This window comes from Anguilla rostrata, chromosome 1 (genome assembly GCF_018555375.3).
Source record: "Anguilla rostrata isolate EN2019 chromosome 1, ASM1855537v3, whole genome shotgun sequence".
In the NCBI taxonomy this organism is placed as follows: Eukaryota; Metazoa; Chordata; class Actinopteri; order Anguilliformes; family Anguillidae; genus Anguilla; species Anguilla rostrata.
Genome location: NC_057933.1, coordinates 71,202,793 through 71,230,747, shown reverse-complemented (window position 1 = coordinate 71,230,747; position 27,955 = coordinate 71,202,793). Strand labels below are relative to the sequence as shown.

Sequence of the window (27,955 nt, the reverse complement as noted above, 5' to 3'; positions counted from 1 at the left end):
AATGTAAATAAAATCATTATTTTTATTTTACAAATTCTCACAACAGTTGAATAGTGCGGACGCTCATACATATAAACATGTGCGCGTATTCTCTTTCTCTCTCTCTCAATCACACAAACACACACACACACACACACCACTCGCAAGGAGTATAGTTTCCCCTTCCCCACTTTAACTGGCAGTCAAACCCTGTATATTTCGTACAGCTTTCACATTCACGTTGCTCATAGTCATTTGTGAAGTAGTTCTACATATGAAACAAAGGGAATGTGAATTGTATTCTAAATTCTACTAGAATGACATCACATGAAGTGATCTGGTTCACAACATGTCCAATTTTAGCACTGAAGAGGTACAGCACCTTGACAGTAATGGACAAAAAAAAAAAAAAATGATATTAAAATGAACAGTCACAATGATATCTGATTGCTTTCACAACTGCTTGTGGTTGAAGAGTGTTAAGTTCGTATTATGCATTTTCACTTTTGTTATTTAATGGAGACTGTGATAGAGGCGAGTGAGAGGGAGGTAGTGTCAACCTAGAGGGAAGGAGTGAGAAAGTAAGAGGACGGGTAACAGACAGGGAAGGAGAGAGAGAGCAAATGAGGAAGAATTAGTGGAGTGAAACATGTTTTTATAATTCTTTTTAATCCATCTCTTCCCAATCTCAGATGCCCTCATTCGTCTACTTGGACCACGACTCCTTGGAAATGAATGTGACACCTCTCTGCCTGGCCAGTTTTGCCAGGTTTGTGATAACGAAGCAGATAAGCAGACCTCTCTCTACACTTCAACCTGTCCCTGAGTAAGGTGGGTTCTGAGTTGCTGGGCTGCGTGGACGATTTTCCTCTGGTGACCAAGGAGATTCACTCCAAGATTCTGCACATCTCTGAAAAAAAGAGGGAATATGCCCATTACCTGAAGGCCTATTTCAATGGACGAACTCGGTGCATTTTACTGACATTTGCTGTTCATAAATATGTAACTATAATACTATACTATAGTTACAGATGGTGTTTTATGTAACATAAAATCAGAGTAATTCAGAGTCAGTAGCAATAGCAGTCATTTTGGGGTCCATAATGCAAGGTGTGCTGATTTTTGTTGTCACTCAGAACTTAATGGACCAATTAAAGCTGTTGATCGCACTGTCAACTCTTATTTCTGAACTGGCTGCTGATTTTAAGGACAGATGAAAAACCGGCAGACAGGATGGCGCGAGTCTGCGGGACGAGGGCCGCCAGCTCCTGCGCTAGCATATGGGTAATAAACACGGGCACTCACTCCATGGTGAGGATGCTGACTCTCTCCAGGCTGTGCAGCTGTGCCCTCTCGAACTCGTCCTTGTATCTTTCCATTCGAAGGGCCCTCAGCCAATCGCTGACTGTGGCCACCGTCGACAGGTCCGTAGGGGTGGGGCTCAACAGTGGCTGCGTGTTCCTGCAAAGCGAAATGTTAAAATTACATAAGATTTGTTTGAACGTATGTATGAAACTGATATGGCCGCTATACCAAATAACACATTTCTGAGCATTCGAGTTTGTCTGCAATAGCCCGTGAACCAGGGCTCAATGTACATTGTTCTCGGCGCGAGCCATTTTTCAGTTGTGTGAATTAGGTGCACACAAAAAGGGGCGACATAGCTATAGCTCAGGAGGTAAGACCGATTGTCTGGCAGTCGGAGGGTTGCCGGTTCAAACCCCGCCCTGGGCACGTCGAAGTGTCCTTGAGCAAGACACCTAACCCCTAACTGCTCTGGCGAATGAGAGGCATCAATTGTAAAGCGCTTTGGATAAAAGCGCTATATAAATGCAGTCCATTTACCATTTACCATTTACCATTTACCACTGGCAGGACAAAGATCTGCTCCAGATTTGTAAAGCTGTGCGAAACGGGCAGAGCTGGAGCCTCACCGGGAGTGTTCAGTCTTGAGGGAGGCCGGGTGTCTGATGAGGCGATCGAGGGACGAGAGCAAGGAGTCGAACCCGGGCCGGTGCTGCCTGTCTGTCTGCCAGCACTGCAGCATAAGGGAGTGGAGGGCAGGGGGGCAGTTATGGGGGGCAGGAAGGCGGTACTGCTCAGCCACTGCCTTCATAACCTGTTCAGAGAGAGAGAGAGAGCAACAGAGAGAGTAAAGTCAGTAATGGATTTGAGCACAGGTTGAGTGTAGTCAAACCCATATACACAATGGCACACTGTACTAGGCAGCACAGCAGAGTCTGGTAGTGATTCGCATGTGATACTGACAGTACTGCAGTATTTAACCTGACATGGAGGATTCAGGCTGTATCACTGAGAAGGTAAGTACGAACATTTAGTCACTGACAGATGTTCTAGTTGCACAATGCCACTAGCAGTCACAGAACTGTGTGAAATATTCTAATCAGCTGTCACATTTCATGGTGAAAAACCCATGCAAACGCATGATCCAGATGTGATGGTGAATAAAACATGAAAGAAAATGGAGTAAAACAAAAGAGAAAAGGTGGGGAGCTGTCTTGCCGCTCACCTCCTGGTTGCTCATGTCCCAATATGGGCGCTCCCCGTATGACATCACCTCCCACATCAGGATCCCGAAGCTCCAGACATCACTAGCCGAGCTGAACTTGCGATGCTGGAATGCTTCTGGGGCTGTCCACCTGACCGGGATCTTACTGCCCTGCAGGAGTAAGAGTGGGAATTGTAGACTGTAGAGAGGAGTGTTCATTTTTAAAGAATTTCATTCCCTCCTTCTCTCCCAATGAGAAACTGAGTGTGCCCATCCTGTTGGGCTGCAAGAGCTCAGAGTTTGGTAACCGTTAGCTTACCTGCAGAAGAAGATAACGCTAGTGTTGCCACATGAGGTTTCTACTCGTAAAAGGTTGGGTTGTGAATGATAAATAACAGACCTGGGTCAAATACGTAGTTGCCTGGTGTAATTTATCCCATCAATATGACCAGAAGGCGGGGTTTGCACTTTTTGAGAGTATTTCATTGGTTCCAATACACCAGACAAGATCAGTAAAGTGTAGAAAAGTATTTGAATCCAAAACAAATATGTATTTGACCCAGGTCTGATAAATAAATAATAGCCCGCTTTGAGGGGCATAGGATCTGCTGACTTTTGTTGTCACAAAAATCATCAACCAATTCAGACCCAAGAAAACATGAGAGGTGAGTTAAATGTGTAAGCAGCTGCTTTCATTGATAACTTACTCGTTGCTCAGTAACAAACTAAAACCAGCACACCCTACGGCCCTCCAGGACCAGGGTTGGGGAGTCCTGACCAAGCCTCCGGGGCAGAGATCTCAAACCCAAATCCTGGAAGGCCGCTGTATCTGCCGGTGTTTGGTGTGTTTTTGAAGCACTTAATTTAAGTCGCTGATTGGCTAATGAGTGTGCACATCTTGTTTCCAAGGCCTAAGTTGGCTGCTGATTGAAAGAAGAATAACCAGAAGAACCAGTGGAGACTGCAGAAGCCCTCCAGGGCTGGACTTTGAGAGCCCTGCTTTGAGGTCTCTGGAACTCACCAGGGAGGCCGTGTAGGTGGGCATGTTGTGATCCAGGCCCCTCATCAGCCGCGACAGGCCGAAGTCGGACACCTTGCACACCAGGTTGGAGTTGACCAGGACGTTTCGTGCGGCCAGGTCCCTGTGGACGAAGTTCCTTTCTGAGAGGTAGCGCATTCCAGCCCCCACCCCTCTCACCATCCCCACCAGCTGCAGCACACTGAACTGCTCCTCATTCTCCTGAGAAAGAATGGGGGATGCATCACATTACATTACATTACATTACAGGCATTTAGCAGACGCTCTTATCAGAGCGACTTACACAACTTTTACTAGCACTTTACATTGTATCCATTTATACAGCTGGATATATACCGAAGCAATGCAGGTTAAGTACCTTGCTCAAGGGTACAACGGCAGTGTCCTTACCCAGGATTCGAACCTGCGACCTTTCGGTTACAAGCGCAGTTCCTTACCCACTGTGCCACACTCCGTCCATTCACACAATTAGTGAGTAGCCTAAACATTTGTTAACCTGTGCTCAGACATACTGACAATTTAAACAGGGATGTGAACATAATGGTTTAGTGAGACGAGACCCCACACCTTATGAGCATGGGGGCAAAAACTAACGTAAGTTCAAATAGGTTTAGTGGTGCAGGCGCTTCATATGAGATCATGAAAGGCAGTGGCGGTGCATCCTGGGAAATGTAGTCTGACCCACCCTGAGAAAAGCATCCAGTGGCCCGTTCTCCATGAATTCAGTGATGATCCTTTCCGGTGGGTTGCGAGTCATCACCCCCTCCAGCTTCAGGACGTTGGGGTGGTCGAACTGGCCCAGAACGCCGGCCTCACTGAGAAACACCGCCCTCTCCCGATCTGACACACCCCAGCGAAGGGTCTTCACGGCAACCAACATCTCTCTCCTCCCCAGGGGCCGATATCTACCCCGAGACACCTCCCCAAACTGAGCTGGGATAGCAAAAGACACAGAACAAATGGGGGGAATTAAATTCATAGAGTGCAGGACAGTAACACAGCATAGAGAAAGGCAGGTAAAAGAGGGACCTGTGGTCTGGGCAGAGATGGTAGGTGCTGGGTCAATTATAACTAAGCTTCCTCACACTGTAATAATTTCCATTTTAAAAACTCCAGAATAATCCATCCAATTTTTTACCTGCACCAATGACCTCCTCAATCTTCATGTGGGAGGGGTCAATTTCTCTGGCAAACTCCCGGACGGCTTCACTTGGGTCCTCGTAAGTTGATGGGTCCACATAGTACTTCACACCTCCTCCTGTAGATTATAGAACACAAAAGACCTGTGAGTGTTTCCTTTGCCCATCTTCATCACTGGCCATTGATAAATACTATAGTATACATTTTTATAGAGCTGCTGAGTGTGCTCTATAAATATCACATTAATGAAGGCAAACCCACTCACCTCTGTTACTAATGTATCTCTGTAGTCTGTCACTGTAAGGGCTTTCTCTACGTTTACTGCAACAACAAAAAATAATTTTTAAAGCAGGCATGCCAGTGTGCATATGCCATTACAAAAACTCACTAAAGGGAGTTTGGATTTTTGGAATCAAATAAAAAGTCACCTTCGGAACACAAACACGATTACAATGGCTGCAACAACCAATAGGAATGCTGCACCGCCCATCACCGAGCCAACCAACAGAGGTAGGCGATTCTGGATTTGCTTGGAATGCTCCTCTGTGGGACAGAGAGAGAGAGAGATGTAATTCAAGGAGAGAAAGATAATGGCAGTTTAATTGCAAATCAAATGGGGACAAATTCCGTTTTTTATATAGTCCAGTATACAGTATATAAGCATTGAAATTCTTTTTGACGTCCACCTCAGGTAGCCTGGCAGCTGTAAATGAAATGGGGATTTCCCGGTTTGACACATACCCAGGGCCAGAGTGGTGAAATAGATGGTTTGGCTGTATGGGCCAAAGCCCCTTTCGTTCCTGGCTCTGATCTGGAAGGCGTAGATGGAACCTGGGGCCAGAGAGCTCACAGTGATCGTGTTGGTCTCACTGAACACACTGACAGCATTGTCCTCATCCGAGCCCTGAGAGAGAGAGAGAGTGAGAGAGAGAGAGGAAATTTAATTTAAAAACGCCTTTATGAAAGATTAATTAACTCATGTTCATAAAAAGAACATTCAGAAATGAAATTACATTAACCAACACCCCACAAAACAAACAAATAAATAAACAAATAGACAAGAAAATCAAGAAATCAGAGACAGAGAGAGAGAGAGAGAGAGAAAGAGAGATAAAGATGAGTTCTGAATATGATATGAGATAAATGGTTTGGAGAGAATCTAAAGAGTGGAGGAGGGGAAGTACAGATGTGTGGATTCGACGCACACGAACATTACAGCGAACACAGCTGCGTGTGGCTACAGGCAAGGGAGCATATGGAGGGAGAAGGGGAAAAACAGAAATAGACATGGAGAGACCGTAAATCAGTATGAGTTCTTACGCACAGTACTTGCTGCAGCTCCAGAGTGTGACTACAACACATTTACAATGAGGCGATACGACGGGTGCGTTTACTTTGTCGTAGTATCTGAGCTGGTACTCCAGAATGTCCCCGTTCGGCCTGTCGGGCTGCGGCCAGGACAGGGTGATGGAACTGGGGGCACGACTCAGCTGGTGCAGCATGGGGACCGGGGAGGGCACTGCAAGGAGGAAGGAACGCGCCGTGAAGTGAGCCAGACGGTCGGTGCCTCAACAGCAGCAACAGGAGTTGCAGTTCTATTTTCGGCCACACGAGGGCAGCAGTGGAACACCAGGGTGTCACCGCGAAACCCTCAGGCATGCGACGGGCGGTTGACTTGCGCTCTTTTGTACGGATTAAAATTCAGGACAGGGTTGTTGCCGATGCCTTCTTGAATCATAGCAGGACATTTTATGTATTAAGGCGTGATTGGAACCGTAAATACGCTTGAGAGAGAAGAGAGCGGACAGGCCTACCAAACAACCTGAGAAAATCAAGTTAGGTGTCCCTTGCCTTTATAATGCCTATAAAATGCCCTGTTTAATAGCTCTGTGGGCTCCTGCTCACAGACCGTAGCCACATATAATATAATAAAGAGCAGCATCTGGACTCCCATAAGCCAGAAACAGAGACTGTCCTCATCACCCCCATGGCGTGATTGCACGCCACGCTAATTTGACAGTCTGATGCCTCTCTCTCTCTGTTCCCAGAGGCCTGGCTTATTGATGCTGACGAACTGTTAAATGCAAGCCACTTGGCTGTTGGATGACGGGAAGTTATTTCGCGGGACAGCACTATCGCTTACATTCCTCTTTTCAAACTTATGAAAGGGGACACACAATCATTTGCCAAGTCAGGTCAGTTTTGTTATAATTCAAAAAAAAAAAAAACGTTGCTGTTCCATTGCCATATTATAATATATGTGGGCCTTGTTTACCGTGAAAAAAAAGGAAAGAACCAATTTGTCATATCCATTCAGAGTCAGTCCCGGATTCCAGTTTCCCTTTGTGATCCCATTTTGTTTGCGCACTGCCTAATCATATTTGTTTTTTAAAATCGAGGTCATTGTTTCTGGCGATTGTTTCTTGTTTGCCGTGGTGCCCCAGCCGGCGAGGTTGTTTGTGTTTGTCCCGCGCGGGCAGGATGTGCTCCGTGCAAACCTGGGGGCCCCGGGGGGGGGGCCGTTCTCCCTCTGCATGGGAGATCTGGTCATTCCAAACAGCCATGTAATCTGTAGGATCTTGGCTTGGTCTGGTCTAAGCAGAACCAGAGCCACATTGTTCTTTTTAATGAGTTGATGAGATGTCTGGGCATGAATGGGAATATTTAGCAGTAGCACATGAGGGGCAAGGGGGGGGGGGGGGGGGGGGTTTGGTTGGGGCTTATAGGTGATGCTGTGAAGACCCGTCCCACTTGGATTTAGGTTCAGTGGAATTTTTAACATTTTAAGTTTGTCTCCCCCCAAACATGGACTGAGCATCTTTGTGTGCCAATTAATCTTTGACACATTTATTAGACAGGAAGAGAATGTGAGCCATTGTTTTTCTGACCAGGTTACAGCCAACTGATGTATACCTCTCTCTTTCCTGCTCTGAATGTGGGTTAATCCATGTCTAATCTATTCATTTATCTGTTTACCAAAAATCTGGATTTGTCTTTCTCTTCCTCTCCACAATTTCAGTTCCTTTCTCATTGTCCTCTTCTCTTCTCTTCTCTTCCCTTCTCTCTCTCTCTTTCTCTCTCTCTCGCTCTCTCTGTCTCTCTCTCTCTCTCCCTCTTGAATGTAATGCGAGCTGACAGAAAATCCTGACCCAAAGCTGCCTGAGTCCAAAGAGCAAGAACCAGACAGAAATGCACATGCACCCAGAGATATTGATGTATAATGACAGGCAAAGGCAGGCGTATATACTCAGACACTATGTTACACACACACACACACTCCCTCTTACACACACACACACGCACCCTCATGCATACACAGACGTAGGAATGCACACACAACTCCACAGAAAATGAAGAACAAAAAGACTCTAAAGTAAAAATGAAGCAGACTCTGTGAGTCATTTTTTGCCAACATTTTTTCACACTAACACCCACTACAGACATCTGCTTATCTGTGTACATTTGTCGCGATGTGCCCCTGTGTGCTCTCACCTGATTGGCTGGTGGTGAAGTTGATGCTGGTGAATTGTGGTGGGAATGGACTCAAAGCTGACACATCATTTATTGCTTGGATCTGGCAATCAAAAACACCAACAAATCAAATACCAAATGCAGGATGAAGACCCAGCTGCTTAATTTTGAATGACAAATGGAGATCAGTAATCAAATGGACAAGAATGCCTGTCTTTTATGATGAAACGTGTTAAGTATTACCACCCCATCTGTTCATTTAGAACACAGGAGGGATTTATTAATGACATTTCCACAAACTGATCCAAAGTGGTACAGTGGTATCTACTGACAATGGAGACTAGCCCCAGGTATTTGTGGGTAATGTAGTCCTGGTACCTGTATGAGGTAGGTAACTCGAGTGAGCAGGTTGTTGAGCGTGACTTTGGTCTGTCGGAGGCCAGTCTGGGACGGCGTGTAGGTAACAGCTTCCCCGCACCATGAACACACCCCTGGGGGTGTCGGTGAGGCCGAGGGGCAGATTCGACACACCACGCTGTACCACACCTCGCTCCGCCCTCCCGTGTCCTCGGGGGGGCGCCATCGGAGAGACACGCCTCCCTCCGCGCTCTCATACTCCCAGGAGAGAGAGACCGGGGCGGAGGGAGGACCTGTAGTGAAAGGGATGGGCTGTCAATCTCAGCGTCGGGCCCAAATGTATGATCTCCCTGAATCCGCCCACGTAACCATCTCCCAATCAGACAGGCTGAATAAACCCTCGCTTTCTGAAACAGGTGTGTTGAGGAGTGTGCTGGTATGCAGGTATGCAGAGACCGCTGAACACCACACTGGCTGCTTTAATCCCCTCTAAGCTCATCAGGGAAGTTACACAATAAAGTACTTTGAGGCTCTGGGAAGAGAGACTGTGTAAATCCAAGGAATTATTTGCATTAGAGTCGAATTGTTATCACTTTCTCTCTGTCTTCTGTCTGTCTGCCTCTCTCTCTCTCTCCCTCTATATATATATATATATATATAGAGAGAGAGAGAGAGAAAGAGAGGCGCATACGCATACACCAAACCTATGTCAAATGATCTTTTAAAATACTTTAAGACTGTGGATATCACTAATACCCCTGCAAATCACTCACCATTTCTTCACACTGCTATTCAGATCAAAATAGTTTCTTTCTAGTGACCGTACGTTCTGGATACCACCATGTTACGCACAGTGTCAGACTTCCTGCTCCATATAAAGAGTGGTGGTGTGTTGCCGATGGTCAGTTGTCGTTTTGTTCGCCACGCTCCTCCATCATTTCAGTTGACGAATGTGAAAGGGGCGTGACCCGTTTCAGGCTTTGACGTCTATCGACAGGGAACTGAAAAGGGACTCAAAAAGCGAAGCTATGGATCCGTTGCTGGGGATTATTGAGCAGCACTGGGCCCCGTTGACAAGCATTAAATATCATGCTATATGTTTGTACCGTACGTAGCTCCGAGGCTGACTGGCTGCTTCAGGGGGAGAATGTCTTGCGCTGTGCGGCCATTATCGAGGTGAGACGGTGTCGCGCGTGTAACGAACGAGTTAAAGATTTGCCTTTGAGTTCGCGTTGGGATTTGAACCCGTAAAATGCATTACCGGTCAGCTGAAGGCGAAATCGCCCCTGGCCAAGGCCGACGTTGTTATTTTTTTTTATTTGAGGGTTGCGTCGCTCTCAAGAGTGTCATGGTAACCCGCTTCGGGACCTTCACTTTACCGTGCTCTGCTAGCGAACTAGCCGCGCTACACGTACCTGTGCAGTCTGTGGTGTTGGCGTCGCTGGGGGCTCGGTAGAACCCGCTCCTGCATTCGCACACGCCGGAGCCTTCCGTGCCGGTTCTGCTATTGGCTGGACACGGCGAACATGGGACGGTGCCTGCCACGGCTTTGAAGTGACCCACTGGACAAGCTGTAGGGGGGCAGTGCGAGCAGAGGGTTACTGCCAGGATATCCACTGGAGAATCAGACGATTATAAAATCTTACACAATAGTCAGTCTTACGCATGACAGTACTGCGAAATGGTAGGCTACTACTTGTCCAATAAGCACTACCATAGTGCAATATTATTCTACTATTCTAAGTACTCCAGAATTTGAATGGTATATACTTCTAGTCTGTCAAGCATAACAGCATACTATAATATTATGTTATTAGTCTATCAAGCAGTGTATTGAAGTATTTATTTTATTATTAAGTGCTGCCAGAGCCAGCCTGACCCAATAAGTGGAATAAGTGGCTGCTTAGGGCCCTGTGACCACCAGGAGCCCCCTTAATTATTATTAAAAATACATATTATTTATAATGTCGGGGGGGAATCAAATCCTGCTTTAGGGCCCCTCATGGGCTAGGGCTGGTACTAAGGGCTACTACAGTATTGCAGTGTTATATATTAAGTACTACAGTGATGCAATGTAATTAATACTAAAGTGCTGAACGGTATAAATATTATGCTATTACTACTGTAATTTTATCAGCGTAGTGTATCAAGGACAACAGTAGTCTTGGTTGCATACTTGACAGTACCATAATGTAGGTCTACAGCAACAAGTACTACATGTACAAAGCATAAAACTATCCGGTGCAAATTCCATAGCTACCTGTGACTAATGTAATCTTATTTTTAGCCTAGTTTTATCCTTCATGTTTTACTTGCACTTTTTTTCCCGGTTGCATATGTTCGTAGACCCACACTAAGCTGAGTTTGCATATACCATGGGTAAGGAACCGGAATACAAATCTGAAAGACACACACACCGAATGAATATGTGTGCACTGCACATGCATATATGCCTGCATTCACTGTGCACACACACACACATACACACACGCACGCACAGACTATACATTGGATTGATAGTATTGCTGAGCATAAGGATATGCACATAACCACAACATCTGGGAATGCCTCCAGCATCATCATAAAACTGCTCGATTGCACTCATTGCAAATCCAGTGGGTTTCATCGAATAATATTATCGTGGCTTTGCAACTTCTAAATTTCACTCGGAGCATAGTGTGTGTACGCACTTGGGTTGCAAGCGTGTGAGAGTGAGATAGGGAGAAGGAGAGAGACATGGAAAGTGAGGGAGAGAGAGACATTTAAACAGATAAAAGGCTTTCCGTGTTCTCACTTGTCAGTCAAATCCTGGAATATTTCAAAGATGACAGTGTGATCTGAAAGGGGAGCGAGAGGAAGAGGGGAGGGAATGTTTCTATCTATGATTCATGCTGTTGAAACACATTATCAAACGTGTTCACCTACGGTTGTGACAAAGAACAAGGCTTTTCTACAAAACTACTCTACATTGTTGTGATCACATCTGACAATGCTCCCTCTACCGCCCTCCCTCCTCTCCCTGTCAGCCAATCAGATTGTCCCTTTATATGACCCATCTTGCACCCGCCTGCTCTTTCCTGTCAACCTCATCTATGCTTTTCTTCCTTTTCATAATTTTCTCTTTTTCTGTTTATCTTTCTGTTTAAAAAACAAAACAAAAAACAACTTATAGCCATTAACTGTAAAGCCAGAGCATTCCAGTGCATTAACACTAATAACTGTTAAGGGGGGAGGGGGGGTTGGGAGATTGCAAGGGTTAATACAATATATGCACACTGACTGGCTGGACCGGACAGTACAGTTTGTTAACAATGACAGAGACTGAGGATGAGGGATAGAGAGAAAAGGAGAGATTGCAGAGTTGAGGGGGGGATGGGTCAGAGAGGGTGAGTGTGTGGGAGAGTCAGGGAAAGAGAGGAAGAGAGATGGCAATGAAGTGTATAATTTGGCGCTGACATGGTACTTGGTATTTAGATCAGTGACCCAATTTCTCTCTCTCTCTCCCTCGCTCGCTCACTCTTTTTCCTCCCGGCGTTACAGTCCGAGTGACGTAAACGCGCGCACACACACACATACACACACACGCACACACACACACACACACACACACACACGCACACACACACACACACAGACACACACACACACACACACACACACAACACATACACACACACACACACACACACACACACAGACAACACACACACACCACACACACACACACAACACACACACACACCACACACACACACACACACCACACACAACACACACGCACGCACACACAGACACGCACACACGCACACACACACACACGCACACACACTCACTCACACACACACGCACACGCACACACACACATACACACACACAACACACACACACAACACACACAACACACACACATACACACACACACGCACACACACACACACACACTCGCTGTACATGCACACACAAACACCCACCCACATACGCACATGCACACACAAACACACACACACACACACAGCGCATGCACACACAAATACGCACACACTCATGCACAAATGCACACATGCATATGCACACACAAAAAACTGCCCCCCCCCTCCCCCTCCCCCAACACGAATTAGACCTAGATACTAAATACTATGCTCTAACTACTAGAACACAAACAAGTATGCATAATGTATGCTTGCACAAATTCTCTCTATGGGTAATCCCATTCTTTTCATTTCCTTTTAAATGCTTTATATTATACATTTGTGTGTGTATGTGTGTCTGTGTCTGTGTGTCTAATTATACATCTATCATTTGATTTATTGACCTGTCTCTAACTACCAACACTATCTATCCAATTTTTTGCACACTGTGGTCTGTGTACATTTGCTATGGATGTGTGTGTGTGTGCGTATGTGTATGTGTGTGTGTGTGTGTGTGTGTATGTGTCTGCATGCTATAATTTACATCTGTACTGTGCTACATTAGACAATTGCCAGTTGAGGATTGGTGGTAATTAAATCAATTAAGCCTGTAGGGGAAACAAATGGATCATAATGACAAAGCCAAAACCCAAGTGGCGTTCTCCACTAGCAGGTAACACATTAGCGTTGCAAGTTCAGATAGCTCTCTTTAAACTGAACGGCTTAAACGTGCCTTTTTGTACAGAGTTGATTTTATCCGAACCGTGCAGTTGTAGCGCTGTGTCTACCGTGGATAAAAGTTACTGTACTTAGTATTGAACATAAAAATCAGATTCAGATATTAATCAGGAAAACATGGTACTTTGGATGGCTGTTGTGTATTTCGAATAAGGTTTAATTGTTCTACGCTGCAAGTCATTCGGAGAGAAATATGCAAATGAGTCAGCCAAGACATACTTTTCCCCAAGAACTGCTTTAGAAATGAGACAAATGCTGCTTTTACAGTTTTGCGGAGACGGGTTCTGTCCGACAGGACTGTGGTTACTTCCTCCGAACTTATGCTTGCTTATTTAGGAACGTTCAGTGCTACTGGGGCTTTGAGTGTCGGTTATAGGGTTACATTTGCAGCTGAACAAAGTGACTCAGTCTATGTGTTGCAGGCACATGATTCTATCGACATGGTTACAGTGAGCGCAACCTTTGCCATGATTCTCATTATGTAACATATTAAGCCCTAAATATATGAAGGCCTAAGGCCTTTCACGTTCTCCTCCATCCCTTTGTCTTCTTTCCCCCCTCGTCACCCTCTCCATCTTTTCCCTCCTTCTGAGGACTGTTGCCCATCCACTTCCTTGAATCATTAATTTGCATTCACTTGTCCTTCCCCCTCCCCCTTTCTCTCAATTCCTCTTATGCTCTCTCTCTCTCTCTCTCTCTCTCTCTCTCTCTCTCTCCCCTGTGGTTTCTGTCACTTGTTCACAGACGAGTGGCCATTACATCACTATGACCTCAATGTGTCACTTTTCCCTCTCTCTCTCTTTCTCCCAATTCCCCCTCTCTCTTTCCTAAGATTCCCCCAATTTGGTAAACTTCTCTTTTTATGTATCCACCCCCGGCCCCCCATGTTAACCACCCAGCAGAATAACTCTCCATTCCAAACCCCCTCCTAACTCTCTATGTCTCTCCAACTCCTCACCTGTGTGACGTCCCCTTTCCTTTTTTACAAAATGAAAAAATGATGGCAGAAGGTGCTTGGCATTTTGGGACAATCCCGAATTCCCCACAGCTGCGCCCCATTCCGGTTTATATATTCAGAATAGAACAAGTGCGTGGCCTCCCCCGCCCCCACCCTCTAAACAACCACCCCCTCCCCCCAAACAACACGAGGGCGGCCAGGCAGCCCCCCCACACATACATGCAAACCCAAACCCTCACAATCAACATGTGCTCTCCTCTTCGCCCCCACCCCATGTCACACAGTAACCATGTACTGCTGTGTCCCACAGCGAGAGTCACTTCTGAGCTTCGCGGCGTACTGGATCAATGCTGCGTCCAGCGCTCAGCGTTAGCGGCGCTGATGCGATGGCGTGTCTGGCGGACGTGAGCGCTCTCCTGCACCAGCGTGCGGCTAAAGGGCACATCCCTGCCTCCTCCTCCTGCCTTTTGTGTTTCAAACGACCATCTCGCTCCCTCTTGGCTTCCCTGTCACTCTCATTGACTGATTGAAGTGACGTTGGGCCCCATTTGTTATTGATTGAGAGGGGGAGAGAGAGTCGTGCGGGGGAGAAAGATGGAGTTATTTCTTTCTGTGTGTGTGTGTGTTTGTTTTCTATGACGGTCTGAGATTGTGTTTGCGTGTGTTGATGCCTGAATGTGTGCATGAATATGGGATGTGTGCGTATGTGCAGTGTGTGTACATGCGCTCGTCAGCTTATCGACTGAGCGTCCGCACCCCTGCTCCTTTGTCTTCCTTCGTGCTGCTCAAATGGCGTCCCTTCGTTTCTCCGTTCGCTCGGAGCGAACTGTCAGGATGCAACGAGTGAACAGCTTGAGCCACACTGATGACAGAATGGGTGTCTTCACAGGAGCTTTGCCATCACCCCCCCCCACCCCCCCCATGCGTCATCAGCATCATACTCATCCCTGCGTTCCAAAGCTGCGGGCTGTCTCTCCACGTCTCCTGCTCTGTGGCGGCGGCGCACGCTAACCAAATACGCCGCTCTCGCTTTTATTTCCGGCGACAGACAGCGAGCTCAAAGGCTCTCGCTCGCAGCGTCCAAAGGGCAGCGCGCCTTCAACACGCATAAATGTTGAACATCAAACAAGACTCTGCTTTCCCCCATCATGCCTCGCTTGGTATAAGCTTGGTCTGTGTACTTCAAATACAACTTGCCCCCCCCCCCCCCCTCAAGATTTTCATTTTTGGAGTGAACAGATTTGAGATGGCAATTATGGAAACCATATTTCAAAGCCTTGCTGATGGTACTGTGATCTGCATTTACTTTCATTTGAGATCTATGTGCATTTGAGCTACTGGCACCAATTGGATATTAAGGTTAAGTGTGCTTGAAGTGACACACTAAAAAAGGCATTATGAAACCTGACATGAAGTGAGCTGTTTGTTATGCTATATGGAAAACATTACATTGCAGTCTTTTACAACATTTATTATACTTCTTTTTTTCTTTTTTAGTCTTTTGTGCACCTGGGTTTTCAGGTTACCTTAAAATTGTATATAGTATAAATAAATATTGTATTTATTTATTATTATCTAATTTTCAAAAGAGTTTTTAATCTCATTATGACATCCTAATAAAATAACGAGTTGATGATAACGATGACAGGTGTGGTGATGATTCATGAAGCAGAAGAATGAAATAACCCCAACCTACCCTGGCAGGCTGAGCCGTTGTGGTTGGGCTCAAATCCCTCATCGCACATGCACCCCCCGACCGGCACCATCCAATCCCCTTCGGCGTTGCAGTGCATCCGCGGTGCGGTCCCGCCCTGCGATTGGCTGTGTGGCACGCAGGTTCCCGCCACCGGCACCAAGGCAGTGGGCTCCGCCCCCGAGGGCGTGGCGGGATAAGATGCCAAGTACCGATTGGTGGAGGGGCAGCGGCGGTAAAAAATGGACACGCCCATCAAGGAAACGCAAGCTCCACTGTCCACTATGGCCAGGACAAATCTATGGAAAGAGACACAGGAGGCATATTATCGCTGATGCGGCTGATTGGCCGATTGGACACTCACTGATAAGAGATAGAAGCTTGAATCAGTTCAATCAATTCGAGCCTTTTTCAGTGCAAACACTTTGCTCTCGCTTCTCCACAACTTTGGTGACTGCCGAACATGCAATAACTGAATGCTGAAAGTTAACTGTGAGTGAAATTTAAGGGCGAGTGTTGACTGAAACCAGGTCAGGGAGTGAGAGAGAGAGACAGAGAGACAGAGAGCGAGAGAGAAAGACAGAGAGAGAGAGCGAGAGAGAGAGACAGAGAGACAGAGAGAGAGAGAGAGGGGGAGAGAGAGAGAGAGAGAGACTGAGAGACAGAGCAAATGAGAGGGGGGAGAGAGAGAGTAAGAGAGAGAGTGAGAGAGACAGAGAGAGAGCGAGAGAGAGCGAGAGAGAGACCAGGCCGCTCTGGTACCCGTTGCGTGTGAGAGGCGCGAAGCTGCGGGTTTTGATGTTGACCCGGCGGTGCCGGTCCGGCTGGTACTGGTGGGGCAGGCTGGGCTCCACGCGGCTGAAACTCTTGTCTGCGGCTATGGTGTCGATTTTCACCCAGCCCTCCCTTGTTTCCTTCTCCCCGTTGCTGGGCTGAGAGGGGAGAATTAAGGACAGAGGGGATATATTGGAAGTGATTACAAAAATGTTTTTTTTTTAAACCAGGGGTAAACAGTAAAATCTCCCAAAGGGATTAATGCTGGCACCCAACTTTCTGTGCAGTACTGTACAATCATCAGTTTTAATTTATATTTTTCACAGCTGTTTGCCACTGTCAGATAGCCGTGATTGCGGCTCTGCTATCTACATCGCTTTTGGAAGCACTGCAAATCCTATGGGGCCCTGCACTCCTTGTAAAAGAGCATCCTGGGTAATGTAGTTGTTTTGTGAACTACACAAAACCGCAGACGTGTCCACGTTCACTGCACTCACCTCCCCTCCCCAGGTCCTCTCGATCTCCCGCTGCGAGTCGGCCTGCCTGTAGTAGAGGGTGAGCGTCTCCCTGCAGGAGGGGGACGGGGAGCGCAGGCTGGCGCAGTCCCGCACGGAGAAGCGCAGCGTCACGAAGATCCGGGGCGCCGAGCGCCGGTACAGGAACGGCGTGGCCAGCCAGTTGTCCTGGAGACGGGGGCTCTGGTTGATGTTGCAGACCTCGAAGGTGCGGATCAGTTTCCCCCGGTCGTCCAGCACGCTCACCTCATCCCACTGACCAATAAATAAGTAAATAAGAAACACAAGTTGAGTAAAAGGGCTGTGGTAATGGCCTGGATCCATTTTGGAGAGAGTACTGACAGAGGGGGCCCATATAACTCATACACACGCGTGGGTCTACTCACACATGCAAGCATTCACACACACACGGGTCTACTCACACACGCAAGCACACACACACACGCACACACAAGCAGGCACACGAATGTGAGTCTGCTCACGCACAAGTGCGCGCCTACACGTGTGCACACACCCAGACTCAGACACGCCCACGTGAAAGCACACACGTGAACAACTGCGCAAGAGAGGATCTTTTATTCATAATCTGAAATACGTGTCACGTATCACCATCAATATAGATGTGAAAAGTGGCCACACAGATGTGTCTAGGCACACAGAAGGCACAGGTGCTCTCAGGAGTCTCATTGGCTGCCTTAGAGAGGACGTGAGAGAGTGCGAGAGCTGAGAACAAAACTGAAGTCTCGGGTGTGTCCGTGCGCACGTAAGTGTACGTGCGTGCGGACGGAACCGCGTGCGTGGTCTTGCGTTGGAACCGCCGCGAATAAATATAATCTCCCTCTTTTGCGTTTATAAATTCACCAGACCTCTCCTACCCTCCCTCTTTTGCGAGAAAAAAAATGGATTGATGGGGGAAAAAATGAAAAGAAAAAAGGACACGGCCGCCCCTGCAGACACGAGTGTTTGACTTAACCCCAATCAGATTGTCAGCAGAATGCAAATCTGACCACAAAGCCATGTCACAGAGCGCAACCAAGGGAATGAAGGAAAGAGAGGGAGTGAAAGGAAAGAGGTGGCATGAGAGAGAAGAGGTAGAGAGGAAGAGAAGACAAAGGAAGTAACGCTGTGGGTCAAGGGCACGTAACCCCTTGAGGGCGGCAGACCCCATTGGTCAGTTCGTGTCACCAGACCTCCGTTCAGCTAAGGAATGGACTCAACTCATCCAGTCCAACAAATAATGATGTCACAGTAGGGATGCTAGCAGAGCAGAGACGAAACCCCTTCAGCCCTCAAAGACAGGAGGAGAGGAGAGATGAAAAGGCTGAGAGACATGGAGAGGTGGGGGGAGGGTTAACGCAAGACTTTTTCTCTTCATCTCACTCTCGCTCTCCGTCTCACTCACTCTATCAGTCTCTCTCTCCCCCCTCTCTCTCTCTCTTTCTCTGTCTCTCTCCCTCTTTTTTTCTCTCTCTCTCCCTCTCCCTCTCCCCCTTTCTCTCCCTCCCTCTCTATCTCTCTCTCTCTCCCCCTTTTCTCTCCCTCCCTTTCTCTCTCTCTCTCTCTCTCTTTCTCTCTCTCCCTGTCTCCCCATCTCCCTCCCTCTCTCCCTCTCTCTCAGCATTGCCCTTTCAACTGCAAGCCCCGGGTCAAATAACCATATCTCCATCAACCAATCGCTCCTCATCATGTTCCCTCCGCGGTGGAAACACTCAGGGACACACATGACTGCTTCAGAGCAGCTGACGTGCACAGCTGCATTAGCATTCATCATCACTGCCTGCATTATGTAAGCATACATCACGGCAAGACGCTAATTGCAGTAATGGAAATGATAAACAGTTGCTTTATATTGATATAATAATGAGATATTGCTCACTCACCCCCGTGTCCGGGTAGGTGACCCAGCCAAGTTCAGATGTGGATTCTGTGGTGTCCAACAGCATCACTGCGTGTGAGAAACAGGAAAAAGGTCATTTAATCTGGCTGTTAGAACGTATGCTTGCCCTGCCCAAACTCTACAAAGACAGCGGCTGCAGTATATCATACGACTGACAACATAAACAGGCAATGCAGAACCTCCAAAATAAGAAAATGGCTGAATTTAAAATTCAATGTTAAAAAACTTAAAATCTAAGAAAAAAAAATTTCTTTTTTAAAAAAGGTGTTAAGTTGTGAACAATCATATTAATTACAATAGAAATAGATGGCGAGTCGGTTAATAGCTAAAAACAGGGTACTCTAGGAAGTAAGTTTTCTTGGTCAAACAAAAGGAAAACGAGAGGTTTCCATAATTGTACCACTGACATGCGATACAATGACTTCCACTACAATGAAGGGTTTCATAAAACAAATATGCGTGATGTATGTGTACATGAATGTTTTGCAAAGTCAGACGGTAGACAGCAGTCTTTTACATTTACAGCATACACATGAGCTAATTAAAGTGCTTTCGTGAAAGTGAGAAACGCACAATCTAGCTTTCTGTTTATAAATAAAAGATTTCTATATTTCGGATATTAAAGTTGCATGTTTCATACATATTTAAGGTAGCACTTATTTACACATGAAAAGCAGTGCATTTTTTGTACTTTCCTAAGACTGACTGAATGCAATGTGGAAAGAATTATTATAAGGATTGTGTGTACTGAATAAATGTGAACTGAAAGTTTGGTCAGTTACACAGACAAATAGTGATCGATTGAGGAAGGGTAAAGTCAGTTCTGTTCATTGTGGCTTAAACTGTAGCTTCACAAAAAATAAATAAATTCCCTCATTTTTTAGCTTCGTATTGAATCCCTCACCTTTATGTTTTTTTTCTCTCCCTCCCTTTCTGCAATAAGAGCGATGCCTGCTGTTTGGTCGTTGATATTAACTGTGGCTGAATATATGTCAGTTTTGTCAGTTATATGCACTGCTTCTTAAATTGTGTCCTGACAGTAATAGCTTAGTGTTAAATCCCTCCCCCTTCCCTCTCTCTCTCGCTCTCTCTCTGAAATAAGAGGGATATATACTGTTTGGTCATTCAGATTATTGTGTAAATGGAGTATGATGCAGACTAATGTCGTAATATAATGTACAGCAAGAGCCATTTTTTCATTCCTTTATATGTCCTCTTTTTTATCCTGTTATAATCCCTTTTTAAACAGTTGTGATTTCAAAGGTTCCCTGTTCTCAAAGAGACTAACTGCCCTACATGTCAGTACAGCACAATACATATGAACAGAGGTCACCATTCTTCACTAATCATTTGTTTATCTTGATCATTTTATTATAATTTCTTGTTTAATTTATTTTTTCAAATCTCTCTCTCTCTCTCTCCCTCCCTCTCTCTGTTTACTTTCTCTCACTGCTGAACGTAAATGGATTTTTTGGGATTACGCTCACAGATGGAGGACCCCCTCAAATCTCCCTTTCAAACTCTTATTTTCTGTTCTACTGCTTCTTTCCTTTTCTCTCTTTCTCTCCTACCTCTTTCACTCTCTCTCTCTCTCTCCCTCCCTCTCTCCGCACTCCCTCACTCGCTCGCGCCGAAGCTGCGATCCTTTCAGATGAATTATTGTCCCTGATCTTTTCATGTTTTAAGCACTTAAGTAAAACCTCTCACGCTCACACACAGCACCTTCAGAGGGATGTTCCACTTACTCGAAGGCTGCATATCTGCACCGTCATTATTTGAGCAGAGGCATATTTGTTTTGTTTACGTAGCTTCAAATATTTGATTATGACCATGGTAAAATTGGCACCCATTTTTGTTAAGAATACATCATTATCTGCCATCGTGATTCTTGTCGCCTTATTTCCAGTTAACTGACATTGCAGTGACATGCCTGTGTAAATGTTAGCCTGAAAAGGAGGCAGTGATTTATTTTATTTATTCATATTTTTGGACAGGAAGCAACATGTTATCTTGTCCTAAATGTGCTAGGATGGATACAGTCCTCAGTGGATGATGGAAAAAAAAGTGCTGTCTCTGCAATTCCACCTTAAGTGCAGCATTAATGCATTGTGCTGTCCAGTCAGTCAACTCTGTGCATAAACTGCCCTAACCCCCTCTCATCACATACCTTCCTTCCATCTGTCCCTCTATCTTTGTCTCATCCCCTCCCTCTCTTTATCTCTATTATTTATTCCCAAAGTGACACACGGCTTTGGAGGAACTTCGACGAGGGATGTGTTTTGCTCCATTATTGATGTGTGTCACAGTTTAGACTGGGAAACACATTTAATGCCCCCATAAAAGCTGGTGTTAACACATTGTACCCCAGTCAGTCATCAGATAGATACTAGCGTTAAGTAATGACTCCATTAATTAACACATTGTACCCCAGTCAGTCATCAGATAGATACTAGCGTTAAGTAATGACTCCATTAATTAACACATTGTACCCCAGTCAGTCATCAGATAGATACTAGCGTTAAGTACCATTGTACCCCAGTCAGTCATCAGATAGATACTAGCGTTAAGTAATGACTCCATTAATTAACACATTGTACCCCAGTCAGTCATCAGATAGATACTACTAGCGTTATGTAATGACTCCAAGTAATTCAGGGAACTGTTTTACTTAAAACCTATACTGCAATACATTTTATAAGGCATTTTATCAGAGCTTAATTTTGTAAGCACACAATACTTGTTTCCATAAAGCAAACTGCATAAAATTGAGGACAAATTGCACAAATTCACATGAATAAAAACATACTGTACACAATAGGTACTGTGAAAGGGAGCTTTTTCCTTGCTCAGTGTTGGCCTAAGCATGCTCCTGTATGGGGTTTGGTCATCATGTTAAGTGTGAACCAATGTCATCACATGTGTTGTCTCCCATGCTGTAGTAGAGCAGTTAGTTCTGCCATTGTAAATTGTACGTATATTTTCTCTCAAGACCCATAAGTTAAGGTTAATATTGATGTCCAGAGGTGTAAACCGTACTGAGATCTACATCCTCTCAAGTTCCAGAGTTAATTCACTGTGCCTGTATAAGGGTGTGAGCTGCACCTACCCTCCCTCCTCCTCCTGCTCCTCCTGCTCCTCCTCTCTTTCTGTTAATATGCTCCAGATGTGATTGTGCACCGACAGTCACACCAGGACGGTCTCCGCTGTTACTCCTCTGAACCACAGAGAGCTGTTGCCTATTCATTAGTCTGGGAGGTAGCAGGCGATCCACAGGTTTCTGCAGCAAGCCCAAACCACTGCAGCGGAGCCACTGATTTAGAGCTGACTGTCTGTCTTAACCCTTCAGCTGCCACAGGGCGCTGCGGGGCTGCTTGTGTTCACGAAGCACACGTGCACACACAAGCATGTACACAAACACACACACACACATGCACGCACGCACAAACACATGCAAACACCCGCACGCACTCACACACGCGCTCGCACACACACACACACACACACACACACATGCACGCACGCACAAACACACACAAACACCCGCACGCACTCACACACACGCTCGCACACAAACACACACACACACACATGCACGCACGCACAAACACACACAAACACCCGCACGCACGCACAAACACATGCAACACCTCGCACCACAACACACACGCTGCACACAAAACACACACACACACAGCACGCACGCACAAACACATGCAAACACCGCACGCACTCACACACACAACACACACACACACACACACACACACATGCACAAAACATGCACCACAAACACCATGCATACAACACGCCGCACCACACACACACACACACACACACAGCACACACACACCACACACACAACACACACACACCACACACACACACACACACACACACACACACACCAGCACACGCACTCTCTCACACACACAAACAAGCACACCTGCACACATATATGTACACACACACACACACACGCTCCAATCCCCTGCAGGATTACACACTAGCCCAGTCTCCCTGCATGCACACACCATGTGCAGTTTTCTTCTTTTTGTGTGTTTTTGTGCATTTATGATTTTCTTCTTTTTGCCCCGTGTTTGTCCATGTTTGTTTATATGTATGCACGTATATTTCCTCTGCATATAATTTGTGTATATATTTTGTATATACAGCACTTAGCTTCAGCAGTTGTTGTTTGAAATGTGCTTTATAAGTAACATTTTCGAACTTACTGAACACATTCTTATCCCTTCTGCAACCACATATACAGACCATGGTTCCCACCTACACACTCACACACACCCAGTTCTGGAACAAGAATTGGTGCCAAAAAAGGTTGCACACGATTTTTACCCCATCCCTTTTGTCATTGGCATTAAAGGATGGTTCAGCAGGACCCTGAGCTGTTTTAAGTCTTCCCAAATGTGAATCTAGGTTAAGTTGTCTGGGACTGAGCCTGATGCTGTGACACAGACCCTCATGCTGAGAGACAGCGCAGTCACAGCAGCTATCGAAGCTCAGCAGTGCGTCTGCGCAGCCGGGAGTCCGCTTCGGCACAGCACTTTTAGCGGCTCTTGACAACCGTGTCATGAAAGCTCGCTGGATGATGCCGGGGCACCTTTTGACACCCCACCCAGAAGGTCGTCACTGAGCTCGAGGCGGCTTAAGACTGTGGAGCCACCTCCAACCCCTCCGTATGCACCGGCCTGACGGGCTGTCATTGGGGAGGGGTGTTCTCTAACAGGGCGACGCCGCAAAAGAAAATTGCAGAGTGGCGCCCCCTGTGGCCGGAAAGGCAAAGCGCATCGGAACGGGCCAGGTCAGCGAGCAGGGAGCCTGAGCGGCTCGAGGGCTCATCTGTACTGCCATTTCCACTGCGCTCTCTCGGTAGCCTGACATGATCTTCTCCCACTGCCCCCTACCCCCCCACCCCGCCGACATCACACCTCCAAGAGCGAGTGTTAGAGGTGTGATCTCAAGTGTGGGACTTGAACTAAGCGCCCTCCGGGTCACAGCTTCAGAGCCCCGGCCTCTCTGGAGCGGAGCCCCACAGGTTTCACACGGCACCTGCCTCTGGCGCGAGGTGCAGCTGATTCAAATGTGGAATGGACGAGGCTACGTCCACATGAATGTTTAAATGCGTCCATCGAGACACATTTAACCAAAAGCCCTGTACGGCACTCATGGACCGCTCTCCCACACAGAGACAGAGCCTGACGAGGGAGAGTCTGGTCCAGAGGAGGAGGAGTCCCACCAGTTGCAGTGGGTGGTGTCAGGGTCATGCAGGAGGGCAATGCATAAAGGATATAAGGCCATCAGGTCACACACAGGCATCCAGACACACAAACACACACACGCACACTCACACACACACACATACATACTTGCACACACACACACGCACATGCACACAAACTGTATACACACATGCACACACACACAAGCACACGCACATGCACACATACTGTACACACACACACACACACACTTGCACACACACACGCACACACACATGCACACATACTGTATTCACATGCACACACACAAGCACACACACATGCGCACTCATACACACGCACACATACTGTATACACATGCACACACACAAGCACACACACATGCACACATACTGTACACACACACACTCATACACACGCACACACACTGACTCATACACACACATGCACACACGCATACACACATACTGTACACACACACACACGCACTCATACACACGTACACACACTGACTCCTACACACACATGCACACACGCATACACACATACTGTACACACACACACACACACACTCACACACACATGCACTCGCTCGCTTGTGTATTCAGGCTTGATGTCACCGCCAAAGGCGGGTTTAAATGCACTCATTAACATTTTACACAGATATAAATACCAGTGACTATTTGCAGCCCTCAAGAAATGGCTTTTAATACCAGGAGGCAGGTCAGGATGTGGAGAGGGGATCATGCTGGAGAGTGTCACATACTGCATCTGCCACCATCAGGTCTGCTCCTAATACACACACTAGGGCACGCACAAACACACACGCACGCATGCACACATGCACGAACACACGCTTGTGCGCACATGCACACACACATGCATGCGTGCACACACACACACACACATATGCACGTGCACACACACACACACACACACACACACACTCGCACACAGACACACCCACGCTCGCACGCACACACACACTCACACATACATGCACACACACACATACATGCACACAGGCACACACACACATGCACGCACACACACACACACATACATGCACACAGGCACATGCACACACACACACACTTTCACACAGACACACACACGCCTGCGCGCACACACGCACACACACATGCATGCACGCATGCACATACACACACGCATGCACACAGGCATGCGCGTGCACGCACACGCACACAGACACACACACACACATTCACACAGGCACACACATACAAACAAACAAACACACACACATTCATGAACGCGTGCACGCACGCATGCACACACACACACAGACACACATGGACACACACAAACACACACATACACACACACACACACACACATTCGGAACTAAATCAGGGTTTCATTTCCTGGTATGCAATCATCAAATAAGTATATACAATTTCCTAATAAATGGGACATATGAAATAAAAAAAACTGGTTTAAGACTTACATGACCATATATTATTTTATACTCCATATTTAATTACAAAGGGAGAGATGCGGGATTGGGTTAATACAGTATTAGTGCACTGAATCAGGCAATGAATATGAACCCTGGCAGTGAGCAACTGGACACCCCCCCCCCCCCTTCTCTCATCCCTCATTCTGTAAATACCAGCTGTTACGCATACTGTTAAAAATGAGTGGAATTAAATTCAGCCATCTCTCTAGGACAATGACACACATACAGATAAGCCCAGGGCATAGGAAAAACACACAATGCGCCTGCAAATTCAACAGCACGCTGACAAAGAAAAAACACAACTGCACAATGACTCACACAATGCCTGTTTTGGGTAGGCAGACGGAAAACACGCAATGCCATAATTCAGAGACAGACAGACACTCGCAATCATGCATGTCCATGCACATACCTGCAGCGCACAAAGAAATGCATGCACGCATATGCACACACACACACAGACACACACACTTCTAAACACAGTGCACATCTACAATGCACATCCACAATGAGTCATTTCAGTCTCAGATGGATGGATCCAAGCCATAAACACAAAATTAAGTGTTAAAGCTACTACACGCATAGCAGTGAACGTGTCAATAATTGCGGTCAATATGATAATTGCAATGTTCTCCATAAGATTAAACAATTTCATAAGTGTTTATGGGATGGACTAGATGACAGAATTACACGGAAATCAAATCTCGACAAAGGAGCAAAAGAGGAGTAGAATAAAGGACAACTCATTTTCTGGTGGCAGTTGGGTGTTTCTGAGCAGATTTGAATGCATTTCGGGCCCCATGCTGTCGAGTTGGGGACATCATAAATGGGGGATCAAGGAAGACCGCAGTTATTCCCTTCAGTTACGCACTTCCAGTTTAAACTCGGTTTTGCACTGTTTTGTTTTGAAAGCCGTGCAGAACTGGAACACTTGCGCCATTCCATCAGAATCCCGCTCAGAGAGCGCGCACATGCAGACCCGGGGACCTCGACAGCACTCAAACACATTCAGTCACTCGTTCACGCACACACGCACGAGTGCGTACACAAAGGCGCAAGTGTGTACACGCAAATTAACACACACACACACACACACACAAACACACAAAGGGGCTGCTTCCTTACCTTCTTCAGCTGAATTTGGCTGGAGAAACAGGGAGAGAGACAGAAAGACACTCCACATCTCCACTTGAAAATAGCACTAACAGAAGAGGGGAGGGAGATAGTGAGAAAGAGAGGGAGTGAGAGAGGGAAAGAGGGAGGAGGAGTCTGTCTGCTTATTTTATCGAAGAGAGAGGGAGAGAGAGAGAAAGAGAGAGAGGGAGAAATATGGAGAGAGAGAGAGAGAGAGAGCAGAGGGAGAGAAGGGAAGATGAGTGAAGGGGGGAGTAAAATAACAAGGTAAGCAAGAACATTGCAGTGCGATGTAAACTATACAGAATGAGTAACTGTAAACACATATGGCATTCCTCCCGTGCAAGTACCACAGAGTAAGAAGCAAGATTGGTGGGTGTGTACAACAAATGTCTAGACACTTTGAAAGAACTCTTTGGTATGTTTGGCAGTTTGGTAATGACCGAATCAGACTAAAACAATGAAGAATTGTGATAGAGTAACCACCTCCTCCATGTCATTGTCTGTCCTTCACATTTTGAGCTTTTCTCATGCATCAACTCTCTTACAATTTTACAATTTTTACATGTCCTCTCTCAGACAATTTACATACACACTACTGCTCTCCCCTTGGGCGATGTGTTTTACAGCAGGTACTTTAAAAAATATAAACACTGACACCTGGTGGACAAATGAGATGTTACATATTCCCAAGAAAGTCCAGTCTAAGCCTACCCAATCCTGATGCTTCATGTCCCACCAGGCAAATGGCCACAAAATCAACTCTATTTTCTTGATTGAACCAATTTTCCCTTCTTGCCTCATCATGCCATTCTGATTGCTAGTATTATGTATACCATCTTAAAGTCTTAGTTCTAGTAGTTTAATCAAGTTTCTTGTACCAGTAGCTCAGAGATCCATTGACTACAAAGACTTCCAGTATTTTGATAGAGTATAAACCTATTAAATTTTCTTTCTTTTTCTTTCTTTCTTTCTTTCTTTCTTTCTTTCTTTCTTTCCAGTAAAAATCTGATGGGATTAGCAATAGTGATGTAAAGTGTTATGAAAATCCTGCTGAACATTTAGTTGTTTAAGTAAAACCTTCAAGTAAAATCTATGCCATGATGAGACATACTCAATACTTCGG

The 27,955-nt window shown here is 46.2% G+C and overlaps 1 protein-coding gene across 2 annotated transcripts; it reads right to left on the bottom strand.

Annotated features, from left to right (window-relative positions):
- Window positions 1-4: 4 nt before the first annotated feature.
- On the bottom strand, window positions 5-26,964 carry ephb6 (eph receptor B6). 2 transcript variants are annotated; one of them, XM_064309352.1, is made up of 19 exons: window positions 26,821-26,964; window positions 18,962-19,026; window positions 17,064-17,336; window positions 16,555-16,724; window positions 15,796-16,091; window positions 9,911-10,066; window positions 8,517-8,788; window positions 8,160-8,241; window positions 6,062-6,186; window positions 5,409-5,571; window positions 5,096-5,210; window positions 4,933-4,988; window positions 4,666-4,785; window positions 4,213-4,460; window positions 3,510-3,728; window positions 2,510-2,659; window positions 1,914-2,098; window positions 1,285-1,440; window positions 5-889 (listed from the first exon to the last, which is right to left on the bottom strand). In XM_064309352.1, exons 1-19 carry the CDS (start codon window positions 26,876-26,878, stop codon window positions 784-786), a joined length of 3,015 nt encoding a protein of 1,004 aa, XP_064165422.1. In that variant the 5' UTR covers window positions 26,879-26,964; the 3' UTR covers window positions 5-783. The 2 variants fall into 2 exon arrangements, with proteins under 2 accessions (XP_064165422.1, XP_064165430.1); XM_064309360.1 differs by lacking the exon at window positions 26,821-26,964 and adding an exon at window positions 24,929-25,248.
- Window positions 26,965-27,955: the final 991 nt, after the last annotated feature.